The sequence below is a fragment of the Diospyros lotus genome, chromosome 6 (assembly GCF_014633365.1).
Source record: "Diospyros lotus cultivar Yz01 chromosome 6, ASM1463336v1, whole genome shotgun sequence".
Classification (NCBI taxonomy): domain Eukaryota; kingdom Viridiplantae; phylum Streptophyta; class Magnoliopsida; order Ericales; family Ebenaceae; genus Diospyros; species Diospyros lotus.
The window spans coordinates 13005091-13018391 of NC_068343.1; the positions used below are offsets into that span (position 1 = coordinate 13005091).

The 13301-nt window shown below is 37.3% G+C and overlaps 1 protein-coding gene across 1 annotated transcript; it reads left to right on the forward strand.

Annotated features, from left to right (window-relative positions):
- Nucleotides 1-259: 259 nt before the first annotated feature.
- LOC127804097 (protein PIN-LIKES 3-like) lies at nucleotides 260-13094 on the forward strand. Its single transcript, XM_052340828.1, has 11 exons — nucleotides 260-644; nucleotides 1355-1529; nucleotides 1631-1710; nucleotides 1814-1938; nucleotides 2718-2839; nucleotides 3256-3480; nucleotides 4728-4820; nucleotides 10314-10414; nucleotides 11611-11663; nucleotides 12298-12483; nucleotides 12770-13094. Exons 2-11 carry the CDS (start codon nucleotides 1395-1397, stop codon nucleotides 12892-12894), a joined length of 1245 nt encoding a protein of 414 aa, XP_052196788.1. The 5' UTR covers nucleotides 260-644; nucleotides 1355-1394; the 3' UTR covers nucleotides 12895-13094.
- Nucleotides 13095-13301: the final 207 nt, after the last annotated feature.

Below are 13301 nucleotides of genomic sequence, written 5' to 3' on the forward strand. Positions count from 1 at the left end.
CTGGCAGGTGGTAGCTAGCTAGCACGAGGGCGGCCAAGCATCATGGTCGGTCCGCTCTGGCCCCACCGTGACGCGGTTCAGCTACGGCCCCAGATTCCTTGCGCTCGCACACGGCTCCAATCTCACCCGGTTCATTACCCCTTGCCGCATCCTTTAGTAAACCAAACAAGACCGGTCCAATCTGGCCCGAAAATCCAAGGCGTTGTTTGGCAGTTAACTTCCATCCAAATAAAGCCACCTAGTTTATCAACTTTGTGGTATCAAAGTCGCTTTTTATTTCATACAAATTTTGTTCTTTTCTGATGACAATACTGTTTCACTGTCTGTATAAAAACAATTCTGATATCAACTGGCCAAACGCGTCGTCGGAATACGAATTGCGAAAGCAAAAAGGGAAACAGTTTGACGATTCGTGCGGCACGTGCGCTCCTGGTTTCCTGTTCCTCGTGTTCTTGTCTTGTTTTTGTTCTGGTTTTTGTTCTCCGGTTGCGCCGTGTTTTGAATTCGCATGCTTGTTTGATGAGCGGTTATGGCAGTGGTGTTGTCGGGTTGAAGCCACAATCATTGACATTGTTGCCGGTTTGCTAGAGTTAGGGCGGCAATGATTCCGAGCTATCGTTGTCTTCGAGTTTGAGATCAAGCCGGTGAGTTTTGCCATTTCTCCTCGAATCAATCACTTTGCGCTGACGCTTTCTCTGTATTGCGACGCAACATGCTTTCCCGAATCAATCCGTTCATGCCGTTCCTGAATCTGAAAGCAAAGAAAGAGAGATGGAGATGGACTAGTTGTTGAGTTTTGCTTGATTTTTTCTTTTTTCCTTTTGTTTTGATTTCCATTTCTCTTATTGTCGCAGCACAATCAAATGGAAACAGAGACGTAATTTGTTTTTCTACTTTACGCTTTATTTTCTTGTGTTTTGCTCTTTGTTCTTTCCTTTCCTTTGTTAATTGTTTCTATTGAATAGTGATTCAAATAAGCTGGTTTCTCATTTTTACAGCTGTTATTCGAATCATTGACATTCCCAGCGCTGACTCATCAGTTTCCCCTTTCAATAGATAAAAGTTGGTTCTACGTTCATGCATCTTAATGATTTTTTTAAGATTTTCTGTTGTGAATTAATAATACTTCTCAATTTCTTTGAAGTTGTATTTATGTTATCTGCTGGAAAAAACTGCTAAAAGTACATTTTTCATTCTCACCTGATATAATTTTGGTTGTGACGTGCCATTATAAAAACGAGAAACTGTGTATTACTCAATGACAACATGAATCATGATGTTTACTGATTTGGCTGTTCACCAAACACCAGATTTGGCTTTGTAAGATCTTTCTTCAACAATTTTCTCGTTGCAGGAGTGGAACACTTGTAAACTTTTCAGAGCAGCTGCAAGATATGGGGCTTGTAGATCTATTTTGCGTTGCTTCAATGCCTGTCCTGAAAGTTCTTCTGATTACTGCTCTCGGGTCATTCCTTGCTTTAGATAATATAGACATATTAGGAGAAAATGCCAGGAAACACGTGAATCAGGTAAGTCATGCAATTTTGGTTTCATTAATAAGCAAATAACTGTATTATTTCATATTCTATAAATTCAACAAATTATTTATTTATTTTTTCTATGTGATCAGATTGTGTTTTTCGTATTCAATCCAGCTCTAGTCGGGACCAACCTAGCCAAAACAATTACTTTCAGTAGTATGAAATTATTGTGAGTTCATTTCTGATCAGTCTTCTTTAACTTTTCCACTGTCGTTTTCATTTGAGATTCTTTTTCTCCCAGCTTACAAATCAACTAATAATGTAATGTATAGGTGGTTCATGCCCCTCAATATTCTTGTTACAGTTCTTATTGGCTCAGCACTGGGATGGATACTCATAAAATTCACAAGGGCTCCTCAACATCTTAAGGGCCTTGTATTAGGTTCATGTGCAGCAGGTTGTTCTTGGATTTTTATTGCAATGATAGGAAAATCTAGTTTCACATCAGTTCTTAGTGTGCCAATCACATATCTTTTGTTTAATTTAGATTCGTATGGAAGGTCTTCAATTCTTATTGCCAGGAATAATACCATATTTGGTTATTTCATAACCTTTGTTACTGTAGTTCTTATTAACCTGTACAATCGTAGAATTATAAACCAAGTATGTTTCAATTACTAGTTTGATTATTTTAACGGTTCGGAAAGATGTCAAGAGTTCAAATTGCATACAGTATCTATTGATGTTCCTCGTCTTTATTATGAAATTGTATGGTCAGGTGTGACTAGGTGCAAGCCAAATGAAACTTCATCTTCTCTTTACCAATAAGTAGTGTTACATGGATATATACCATAAAGCTATGAAAGTGTGTCTTCCTTATGACAAATGACTTCAATGAAGGGGGCCAGTGAGCAGGGTTTGTTTTTCCTACTTTTAGAGTGGGGAATAGGAGGGTGTGAGAGTTATGTGCAATGCATCATGAACTTCAATTGCTTCTTGCTGCATCCTATTTGAATTATATGCACAAATTTCGTCCAAATGAGATTTCCACTCTATTGCATTCTGATGATAGCATCACATGTTTTCCGCACATCACATTGGGTTTTGTTTACACATGCCTGTTGAGCTGGCATTGTCCACTACTGCAGATATATGTGGCTTGTGGTGACGAAAGCATTGCATACTTGTAATGGTTAATATTTTAACCATGAGAACTTTTCGGTGTGATCTAAACAGGAAACTTGGGAAACTTGCCAATAATCATCATCCCAGCAATATGTAGGGAGAAAGGCAGTCCATTTGGAGAACCTGATATCTGCCACACATATGCAATGGCTTATGCTTCACTTTCCATGGCGGTATGTATTTAATTACCTTAAATGGTATATGTGCCGATAAGATTAAACTGATACAGAATGAGAAAATATAATTGAATTGGTTACTGATGCAAAACTCCAAGCTTACTTTCCACATTTGTTAGTTGATTTTATGATTCAATCTATCAGCTGCTTTCTTGTAAGCTGTTAGCTGTTAGTGTTATACCATGCCAGTAGAAGATCCTGTTCTTAATTCCATGAGTGATATATCTCCTTATCAGATTACAGAAGCACGTTTCACATGCACAAATTGAGCACATAATCATAAATATTACTCTCATGTGCTATTATTGGTAAAAGAACACATCTTGTCTATTCATTGCATTACTTCTTGTGACTAGTTATGCAGAATTTGGAGTATAAAGTCTAACTATTTTCCTGCTTTGATGATGCTTCAGATAGGAGCCATTTTTCTGTGGTCATATGTTTATAACATGGTCCGAGTGTCCTCAAGCAATATTGGAAAAGAGGTCAACACAGATGAGTCAAAGTCTAATTGTGTAACACCAGAAAAACTTCAAGGGAGCTACGAAGAACCACTTCTTCCTCCAGAAGACCATAGCAGTATGGAATCTGTGTATCAGTTCACCTTGCCTCAAAGTAACTCTGATGTCAAAGGAAAGGTTGTTTTGTCCTTTTGACTTACTAGAATGTCATGCATTATGATTTTCAAAGCTTCTGAATTTTCCTTCATGTTAGCAAATGATCATCACGTATCTCTATATATGAATATATCAACCTTTTGCTATTTTACTTCCATAAAATGCAAAAGTCTAGTGAAATGGAAAATCTCTGTTAGGATTTGGGGAAGAAAGGAATTAAGTGCCTGCACAGTGTAAATACCATCGGATGTAGACCTTCTAGAACTTGGTGTTGCGTTAAAAAACCAATCAAGATAACAAGAACTAACTGTAGGGAACTTCAAATTATTGATTGTTAATCACCAGCAGTGGTGAAAGTTCATTTTTCTTGGTTTTCTTGTGATTCTTATATCCTGTTTTCTGTTTCTAATAAATTTGAATATTTCATACTTCTTAAATCTACTATTCATGCCTATTTTTTAGGTTCCCCAACCTGGCCAATTTAGCACACGACCTCATTTCAACATACCAAGTCTAGTCCATTTACTTGTTTCTGTATTGTGATCCCTGTTTATATTTTTCAGTATTATGATTTCCAATATTCATTTCAAATAATAACTTACTGCTGTTTCATTACATGCGTGGTAAATTCAACTGAACCATTAAAAAGATGGAATCTTATTGAAGTTGTTTACCACATCATGATCATTGTTGTTGTTAGTATTTTTATTGTTGTTATTATTTTGTTACTTCAACCTTAGGTATGAGCTAAGGTGCCACCTGCCACTAGGCTAACCCCTCTCCTTTATCATAACCATATTCACTACTCATATTTGTTGTGATTTTGAGACAATTTTATGCCATGCGTTGAGAGTAAAAATAATAATATAAAAGCTGTTAATCCTTTATTTACAAGCTTAAGCTTCTAGATAAGATTGTGATTAACAGTTTAACATAGTACTAGAGCAAGCAAAGGCTTTGAATTCAAACCTCACCACTAGTTGCACGCATTTGGAACAATAATGCATCGAAGCCTGGCCAGATGTGACGGGGTGTATTAAGAGTAAAAATAATGATATATAGGATAAAGTTAATTCTCTGTCTACAAGCTTTAGCTTTTAGATAAGATTGTAGTTAAAAATTTAACGTCATAGTTTAAGGGCAAAAATGCAACATTTTCCATGTAATAATTGAACTAGTATAAAAGGGAAAGTTAATAAAAAAATCTCATGAATAGTAAGGCTCGTTTTGGGTACCTTGAAAATAATGATTTTTCTGTTTAATGGCAGGTACCCATGTCAGATAAAATTAAGCTGCATCTAATGAATTTCTCAAGAAATTTAAATCTGAAGGCAATATTTGCACCTTCAACTACTGCAACGGTATTCTCTTATTCTTATCATATTATTGCTTATTTGAATTGCAGTGCTAAAATGGTCCATCTAATTTTATTGCTTATATTATGCATTTTGCTCTAATTTTAGCTTTTTGAGGTTTTTCTATTCTGGTATTCTCAGTTACATGTTTGAAAATTCAATTAATCTTAGTATTCCAACTCATCTGTTTTTCAGTTCATAGGATAGGTTACCACACGTTATCAAAAGCTATTGTACTCAATCTTATGATAATCAAAACAAGCATGGGGGAAATTGTCAATTTGTCCAACTTCATTCACATCAGATATATGATTTAGTGAAGGTCAAGCGAAAATCTTCTCACTACAAGAGCACACACTGCAAAAATTTAGAGTCTTTTTTCAGCTTCTTTGCTTAAAAAGTTAAGTCCTTTGCTTGCTAGCATTTTTTGTTTAAAAAACAGAGTTTTTTTTTTTTTTGGGGGAGGCAACAGTCTGTGCTAGGCCTAGATAAATGAGGGGACTTTCATTAGGTAGCTGATAACCAGGGTAAAAATTTGTTGAATTTTTTATAATGAATTCCAGAAGACCAATAGATACCTTTAGGGCAAGTGGATGTGATAAAATATATTCTCTATTCTCCTTATTTATCTTGTATTTTATCTATCTTGTACTTTATCTTTCTTATTTCTTTCTTGATTATATTTATTTATATTTTTCTTTGTCGTAATCTAGTTCTATAAAATAGGAATGTAATCTCTAAAATCTAGGAGAATTCTTAGGAAACTCTTGTATAAATATTTTACATTCGTATCAATAAAACATATGGGAATACTACTTCCCTTCCTCCTTTTCTACATGGTATCAGAGCCTCGTTAATAGGCTGATATAGTAAACCCTAGTGCCTTCATTGCACAACCATTTTGTTCTTCCAAAGTGCCTTCATTGCACTGTTCAAGTCGGAACTCCTCCGTCTGGCCATCATCTTGCAGCAGCACCACCACCATTAGGTTCGCCATCTCCAGATTGGCCAACCCCAGAAAAATCACTGGCAACCGGAACCCCACGGGCAGACCGACGCGCCGCCGTTCAAGCTCGCTCCGACTCCATGCGTCGGCGAGTGAAGGAGCGTTCGCAGCCCTTTCGCCTCCGGCTGCTCCAGATCTGATCTCCAGCGTCTCTCTAGCCCATCCCTAGTGTCAAAATCTTTCGTTGCTGAGTGCTTCTGTTGTTGTCAGTTTGCTTCTTCCGTTGCTGGTGTCAAACTACTTGTCGTTGTCTTATTTTTCTTTCTACCGATACTGTTGCTGAGTCTTCACCATGACAAACACTTCTGAGACAAAGAACGGTGCTTCATCTGACATGCCAATGGGGAGTTTGTCTAACAGTGACCTTCCAGGGTTACATCAGTCTTATAGGCTTGATGGAAGGAACTACTTAAATTGGGCGCAACTTGTGCTGACTTTTTTGAAAGGAAGAGAAAAGATGGCCCATCTGACCGAGCCTAGTCCAGATGCTAAAGACCCTAATTTTGCTGCATGGGAAGTAGAGGATTCCTTGATAATGTCTTGGCTGTGGGGCTCAATGCACCCTGAGGTAAGTAAAAATTGCATGTTCTTGTCTACGGCTAAGGAGATTTGGGATACTGCAAAGCGTACTTATTCTAAAGTGCAAGATGCCTCGGTTATTTTTGATATCAAGATGAAAATAAGTGGTACTAAATAGGGTTCTCTAACTGTCACCGAGTACTATAATAAAATGAATGGATATTGACTTGAGTTGGATTATTATCAAGATATCAAGATGAAATGTAGTGAAGATGCAGCCACCATAACTGCAATATTTGAAAGAGATAGGGTAGTTGAATTTTTAGCAGGCCTTAATGCTGATTTTGATCAAGTAAGGGTGCAGGTCCTAGGGAAAGACGAAATTCCTTCTTTAAATGAAGTCTTTGCTATTGTTCGTAGTGAGGAGTATAGGAGAATTGCTATGCTAGATGAGACTTCGCTTGAGGGATCTGCAATGGCAACTAACAAGAAAGATGTTTCTCGGTTTAGGTCACAACAAGGTGGGAATGTTTTTAATCCTAAAGCTCAAAATAAAGATGGTTTATGGTGTTCTTTTTGTAAGAAACCCAGGCATACCAGGGAGACTTGTCTTAGACTCCATGGGAAAGAAGCGGTTCTGAATAAGGTAGGAGGAATGAAAAATCTTCAGAATTTTCAGTCCCGACAGCAAGTTCAAGCCTATCAAGCTGCCAAAGAGGAAGAGACTGCATTGGAGAAGACAAATTCAGTTACAACTGATTCATCTATCATGACCGAACAGCTTAATGCTGAAGAAATCAGCAAGCTTAAAAGCTTCCTAAAGACTATTTAAGGTGGTTTTTGTTCCATGGCCCAAACAGCTATTTGCTTGAATTCTGAATCTAGTATTGTCTCACATACTATTAGGAATAATCTATGGATTCTGGATTCGGGGCTACTGATCATATGGCCTTTGATATAAATGTCTTCGATTCCTATACCCCACTAAGTAGCTCCAAAAAGATAATGGTGGCCAATGGTAATACAATTCTATAGCTGGACATGGTAATGTAAATCTTAATTTCTCATTGCCTATGCAACATGTTCTTCATGTCCCAAATCTTTCTAGCAACTTGATTTTTGTTCATAAGCTAACCAATGATCTAAATTGTTGCGTTGTCTTTTTCCCAAACAAATGTGAATTTTAGGCTCTGGACACGGGGAAGAAGATTGGAGTTGGTGAGGAATGGAATGGGTTGTATTTTCTGAAGACATGCAGTGCTAATCTTAAGGGAGAGATACCTTCAGCCTATTCTTCTCAGCCAGTTTCAATCTTCTTCCCCGTGTCCAAAGCCTGAAATTCACATTTGTTTGGGAAAAAGACAACGCAACAATTTAGATCCTTGGTTAGCTTATGAGCAGAAGTTGCACCCAACACCCTTTGGCCAATTATATGTCCTATCACCGCTTATCTCCAAATCATATGGCTTTTCTGACTTCCTTAGACACAATTCCTATTCCTAAGATAGTTAATGAGGCTTTCCAAGATCAAAATTGGGTTCAAGCAATGCAGGATGAGATAAGGGCCTTAGAAAAAAATCAGACATGGGATATTGTCCCTAAGCCAAAGGGAGTCAAGCCCGTAGGTTGCTGATGGGTTTTTAACCTCAAATATAATGCAGATGGGTCCCTAGAAAGGTATAAGGCAAGGCTAGTTGCTAAGGGATACACACAAACTTATGGTATTGATTACCTAGAAACTTTTGCTCCGGTAGCCAAAAATGTCAACTATGCGTATCCTATTAGCCCTGGCAGTGCACTATGGCTGGAAGTTGCACCAATTTGATGTAAAGAATGCCTTTTTGCATGGAGATTTAGAGGAAGAGGTGTTCATGGAACCTCCTCCCGGCTTTGATAAAGGGTTGCACGGACAGGTATGCAAATTAAGAAAAGCTCTTTATGGCCTTAAACAATCTCCTCGGGCCTGGTTTGATCGTTTTTCTAAAGCCATGGGGCATATAGGTTTATTCTCAAAGTAGGGGTGATCATACTCTTTTCTTTAAGCATTCTTGTGGGGGAAGGGTAACAGTTCTTTTGGTTTATGTGGATGATATTATTGTCACTGGAAATGACTGTGAGGAGCAAGTACAACTTAAGGATAATTTGTCCAAGACTTTTGAAATTAAAGATCTTGGCATTTTGAAGTATTTTTTGGGTATAGAGGTAGCTTATTCTAAAGCAGGTATCTTCTTATCCCAAATAAAATATATTCTTGATCTATTGCATGAGATAGGTTTGCTAGGTGGCAAATGTGCAAGTACTCCGGTGGAATTTAATGTTAAACTATGTGATCAAGGTAAACCAGTGGATAAAGGGAGGTATCAACGATTGGTCGGCAGACTAATCTACTTATCTCACACCAGACCAGATATTGTCTTTGCAGTAAGTTTGGTTAGTCAGTTCATGCATTGTCCTACAGAAGATCATATGCAAGTTGTACGACAAATTCTGTGTTATTTAAAGACAACTCCAGGTAAAGGAATCTTATTTAAAGCTGGGACAGATTTGGATATCATAGGATACACTGATACCGACTATGGAGGGTTTTTGGTTAATAGACGTTCTACCACAGGTTATTGTGTCTTCTTAGGTGGAAATTTGGTTTCTTGGAGGAGTAAAAAGCAAGGGGTAGTAGCGCGATCAAGTGCGGAAGCCGAATTTCGGGCACTAGCAATGGGCCTATGTGAGTTGCTGTGGTTGCGAATTATTTTGGAAGATTTGAGGATTTTCAGCCATGGGCCAATCAAATTGTGTTGTGATAATAAGTCAGCTATAAGTATAGCACATAATCCTGTGCAGCATGATCACATCAAACATGTGGAGATAGATAAACATTTTATTAAGGAAAAATTGGAAGCCGGATTGATTTGCATTCCGTATGTGTCTTCGGAAGAACAACTGGCTGATTGTTTGACCAAAGGGCTGCCTCCTAAACGGTTTGAAGACTTGGTGTGCAAGCTAGGGATGGTTGATATCCATTCCCCAGCTTGAGGGGGAGTGATAAAATATATTCTCTATTCTTCTTATTTATCTTGTATTTTATCTATCTTGTACTTTATCTTTATCTTATTTCTTTCTTGATTAGATTTATTTGTATTTTTCTTTGTTGTAATCTAGTCCTATGAAATAGGAATGTAATCTCTAAAATCTAGGGGAATTCTTAGGAAACTCTTGTATGAATATTTTTTATTCGTATCAATAAAACATACGGGAATACCGCTTCCCTTTCTCCTTTTCTACATGATGGAATGTGAAAAATATGTAAAAGAACAGGTAGAGGAAGACAGAAGAAAACTTGAAAAGTTCTTAGACGTCACATATGATATACTGACACTAAAAAAGATATGACCAAGAAAAGAGAAGGTTAAAGAGCTAGAATTCACATAGCCAACCGCACCTAATGGTATGAAGGCTCATGATGTTGTTGTTGTTATTCTGGCCTAAAAAAGCATAAAAAGCTCAGAAAGGAAGCAGCACATAAAAAGGATGCTTTTTGTTATATATTTTACTTTTATTTTTTTCGCTGGAATGAAAAAGAGTATATTTATATCTTCTATAACTTTTTCCATAAGATAAACCAATGCTATCAGATGACTAATAAAAAAGTTATTTTGTAAAGCAATTAGCAAACAATTCTTTACAACTTTTTTTTTTTTAAGCTAGCTTTTTTTCTATTGTTTTTCTTTAAGCTAGTTTGTTGGCAAAAAAAGGGCCTAACAGAAAAGGGACCTAACTGAGGCTTAGTACGGTACTCTACTGCAGTTCTTTCCAATTACAGTTTGAAGATGAGAGTGCAACTAGTCTTAGCTGCAGCTTATTTTGTTTTCCTGTCAAAACGGTTCTCTATTGACGTGATATTGCTGGTTTTGATGCTTATGTAGTGCAATAATGGCCCATCAAGGACCTCAAGTTAATCTACATGTTTTCTCGCACAGATCATTGGTTTCATCATTGGAACAATTCCGCTGGTTAGAAAATTATTTATTGGATCTACTGCTCCATTTCGTGTGGTCCAAGACTCTGCCGCCTTGATAGGGTATGTAATCTTTACGTGAATACTTTGTTTAGCTCCTGGTTAGTTAGGGGCTTCTATTTACTATTGCATGTCACCTGGGAGATTTGAAATTATGAATTTCTGAAAATAATTTCAGAATCTGGAAAAAAGACAGGAGAAAACTGTTACGTATTTCATTCTCATGCTATTACTGTCAGAATGGATGTCTATTTTTACTGTCTGCAGCAAGTATGGACAAATGGTTGTAGATGTTGTACACGGCACCAGTTCTTGTGGTAACCTCAAAGTTCAAGGTTATAAATGACGATTGTCGTGTTCTTGCTCTTGGCGTGCAGGAGTCTTACCATCTATTAATATTATTTTATAAGGCTGCAATACATTCCGTCAGTTTCAACGCATAAATGATCAATGATTACCGAACAGGAATTAAAGTAGAATTTAAATTAGTCTGAAATACATAGCAATTGTCAACTAAATGCTGTTTATTTGCTTTATTCTAATTTTCGTTCTCTGGGTTTCTTTCTTTTTGGTGTCTTCCAAGTTCTGAAGTATCTTTTGTTGAAACAGGACTGTAATATAATAAAAAGAACCATGTTTCCATGCAAAAGATAACACAGTGATAACAGAACATGAGGATTGATTAGCTTATTCTGTGTGTGTTCTGTTAGGTCTTTATCCATGCCTCCTTCCAGCCAAATTATCAAGGTTTATACTTGGGTATCTGCATAAATTGTTTAGCAAATTTGTCTGGCCAAGCTCTTAGCAGAAGAAGATGCCAACTAGAAATTTGATTTCTTACCAACATTTTCAACTTGCAAACTTTAGAGCTCTGACAAGTGACAACCTTGCAATTTTTCTGAACCAAATGTCAAGTAAGTCAGACTTTAACAATTGGTTACTTCTCCAAATGTCCAGCGTTGGTGGGGAATTGACACAATCCAAATGAAGTTTGCTTCTTGTAGATTTCTTTCTCATTCTGTTAAGTGAAAGTTCATATGAGCTTCTGTTCTGGTTTTTCATTCCCCTCCCCTCACTTAACTCGAAACTTCTCAACTTAACATCATCTTCTGCCACTCAATGTTTCATTCAGTTTCAAGTTGCTTGTGTGCCTGTTATCAACTTAAATGTTGCCACTTTTCTGCTGATTATTTTTTCTCCTTTTCAGCTAATAACACGTCGTTGCTTGTTCCTCTCTATTTCCTTTTGCTTAATTGCAGGGATGCGGCAATTCCAACTGTCACCTTGATAGTAGGAGGAAACCTTCTGAAAGGTAATTCATCATTCATTTGCACTAAATTGTGGGAGCAGGAAGAGGAGTGGAAGGGACGAGAATTCCAAACTAGAAACTATTGAATGGGAGAGCCTTTATATTGCCATAATAGGCTTGTTAACTTGTTCTTTTAAAAGTTCACCTTCACCACTACTATGTATATACACTAGAATATGTTTATAGAACTGAAGCTGGTGGAAAAATGCAAATATATGGTTGACCTAATTTCTAGTAGCTGATGAAACACGAATGGCAATAAAGCAAAAAAGAAAAAGGGCGCCTTTCATTTAGTTTGGGGATGTCTCTGAGCAGAATTTTGTTATGTTTTGAAGTCATATTCAATTACTCAAAAACACCTAATTCATAGAGAGAGAGAGAGAGAGAGAGAGGGTGGAAGGGATTTTTAATATGATGGTTTAAAAGAATGAAACTAATATTTATGATGGATTTTCTCATAAAGCTGTTCCATGAGCAAGAGAGTTAAAGAGTCCAGATTAGAGCATCATGTGACTTGGCATTTGCACAACGATGTGCTATGTTGTATTGTCTAGTTATATTTGGTCTAGAGTCGACGTGCAATAATCACTAATAGATGCTGGATCTCTCCTTTCCTTTTTTTTTTCTTCATTCCCAGGCTTAAAAGTTTCAGGTGTTCAGCCCTTGCTCGTTGTGGGGATTATTGCAGTTCGATATATTTTCCTCCCTCTGGTGGGTATCATAGTTGTTAAAGGGGCAATCCATTTTGGCCTGGTGCACCCAGATCCACTTTATCAGTTTGTTCTTCTACTACAATATGCAGTTCCACCTGCCATGAACATAGGTATGCCAAAGGTTCTTGATCTGTGATTTTATCCATGGAGCTATACTTTTCAAATTGCTAGTCTTTGCTTCCTGCCATCCATTGCTTTTGCTGCTATCCGTGTAGTACTCGTTATCCACCTGGGCCGAAGCTTTGCTGCTACTTAATTCTGGATTCTTCTTATCATGCCATCTGATCATCAGAACATGAATTCTGGAATTTCACATCATTCAGCACTCCACCAATTAATGCATAATTTGCATGCCTTATTTTCTTCGACTCATTTCCTATAAACTCATTTTGGCAGGCACAATTACCCAATTATTTGGAGCCGGCCAGAGCGAATGTTCTGTTATTTTGCTATGGACCTACGCGCTGGCATCGGTGGCGCTGACTTTTTGGTCAACTTTTTTCTTGTGGCTTGTTGCTTGATTTGTATGTTGGACAAAATAGGACGGTAAATCTATTGCTTAGAAACCATATTTACCTTCCATTATGGACCCATAATCGGCTTCACTTGGAAGCTAATTGAGAATCAGACTATATCAGTAAACTATTCTGAATAGAACATATGTACAAGCTATGGCGAAGAATGAATAATGGAATGATGGTTCTTCCTGTAATTGCATAAAGCCATCTTTCTGTTTATTCTCCAATTATATATACTCGTCCGCATTGATGCAGTACTTTTCTTCAGGCTTCTGTCTCCTATCATGGACAGAATGGAACAATTAGAGATTATGAAAATATGTTGAGACAAAGCAAAATGAAGATTGCCATTCTGCTATCTGGCTCAAGAGTTGTTCATTGATGTTTCTTTATGCAGCAGTGTTTTTTTC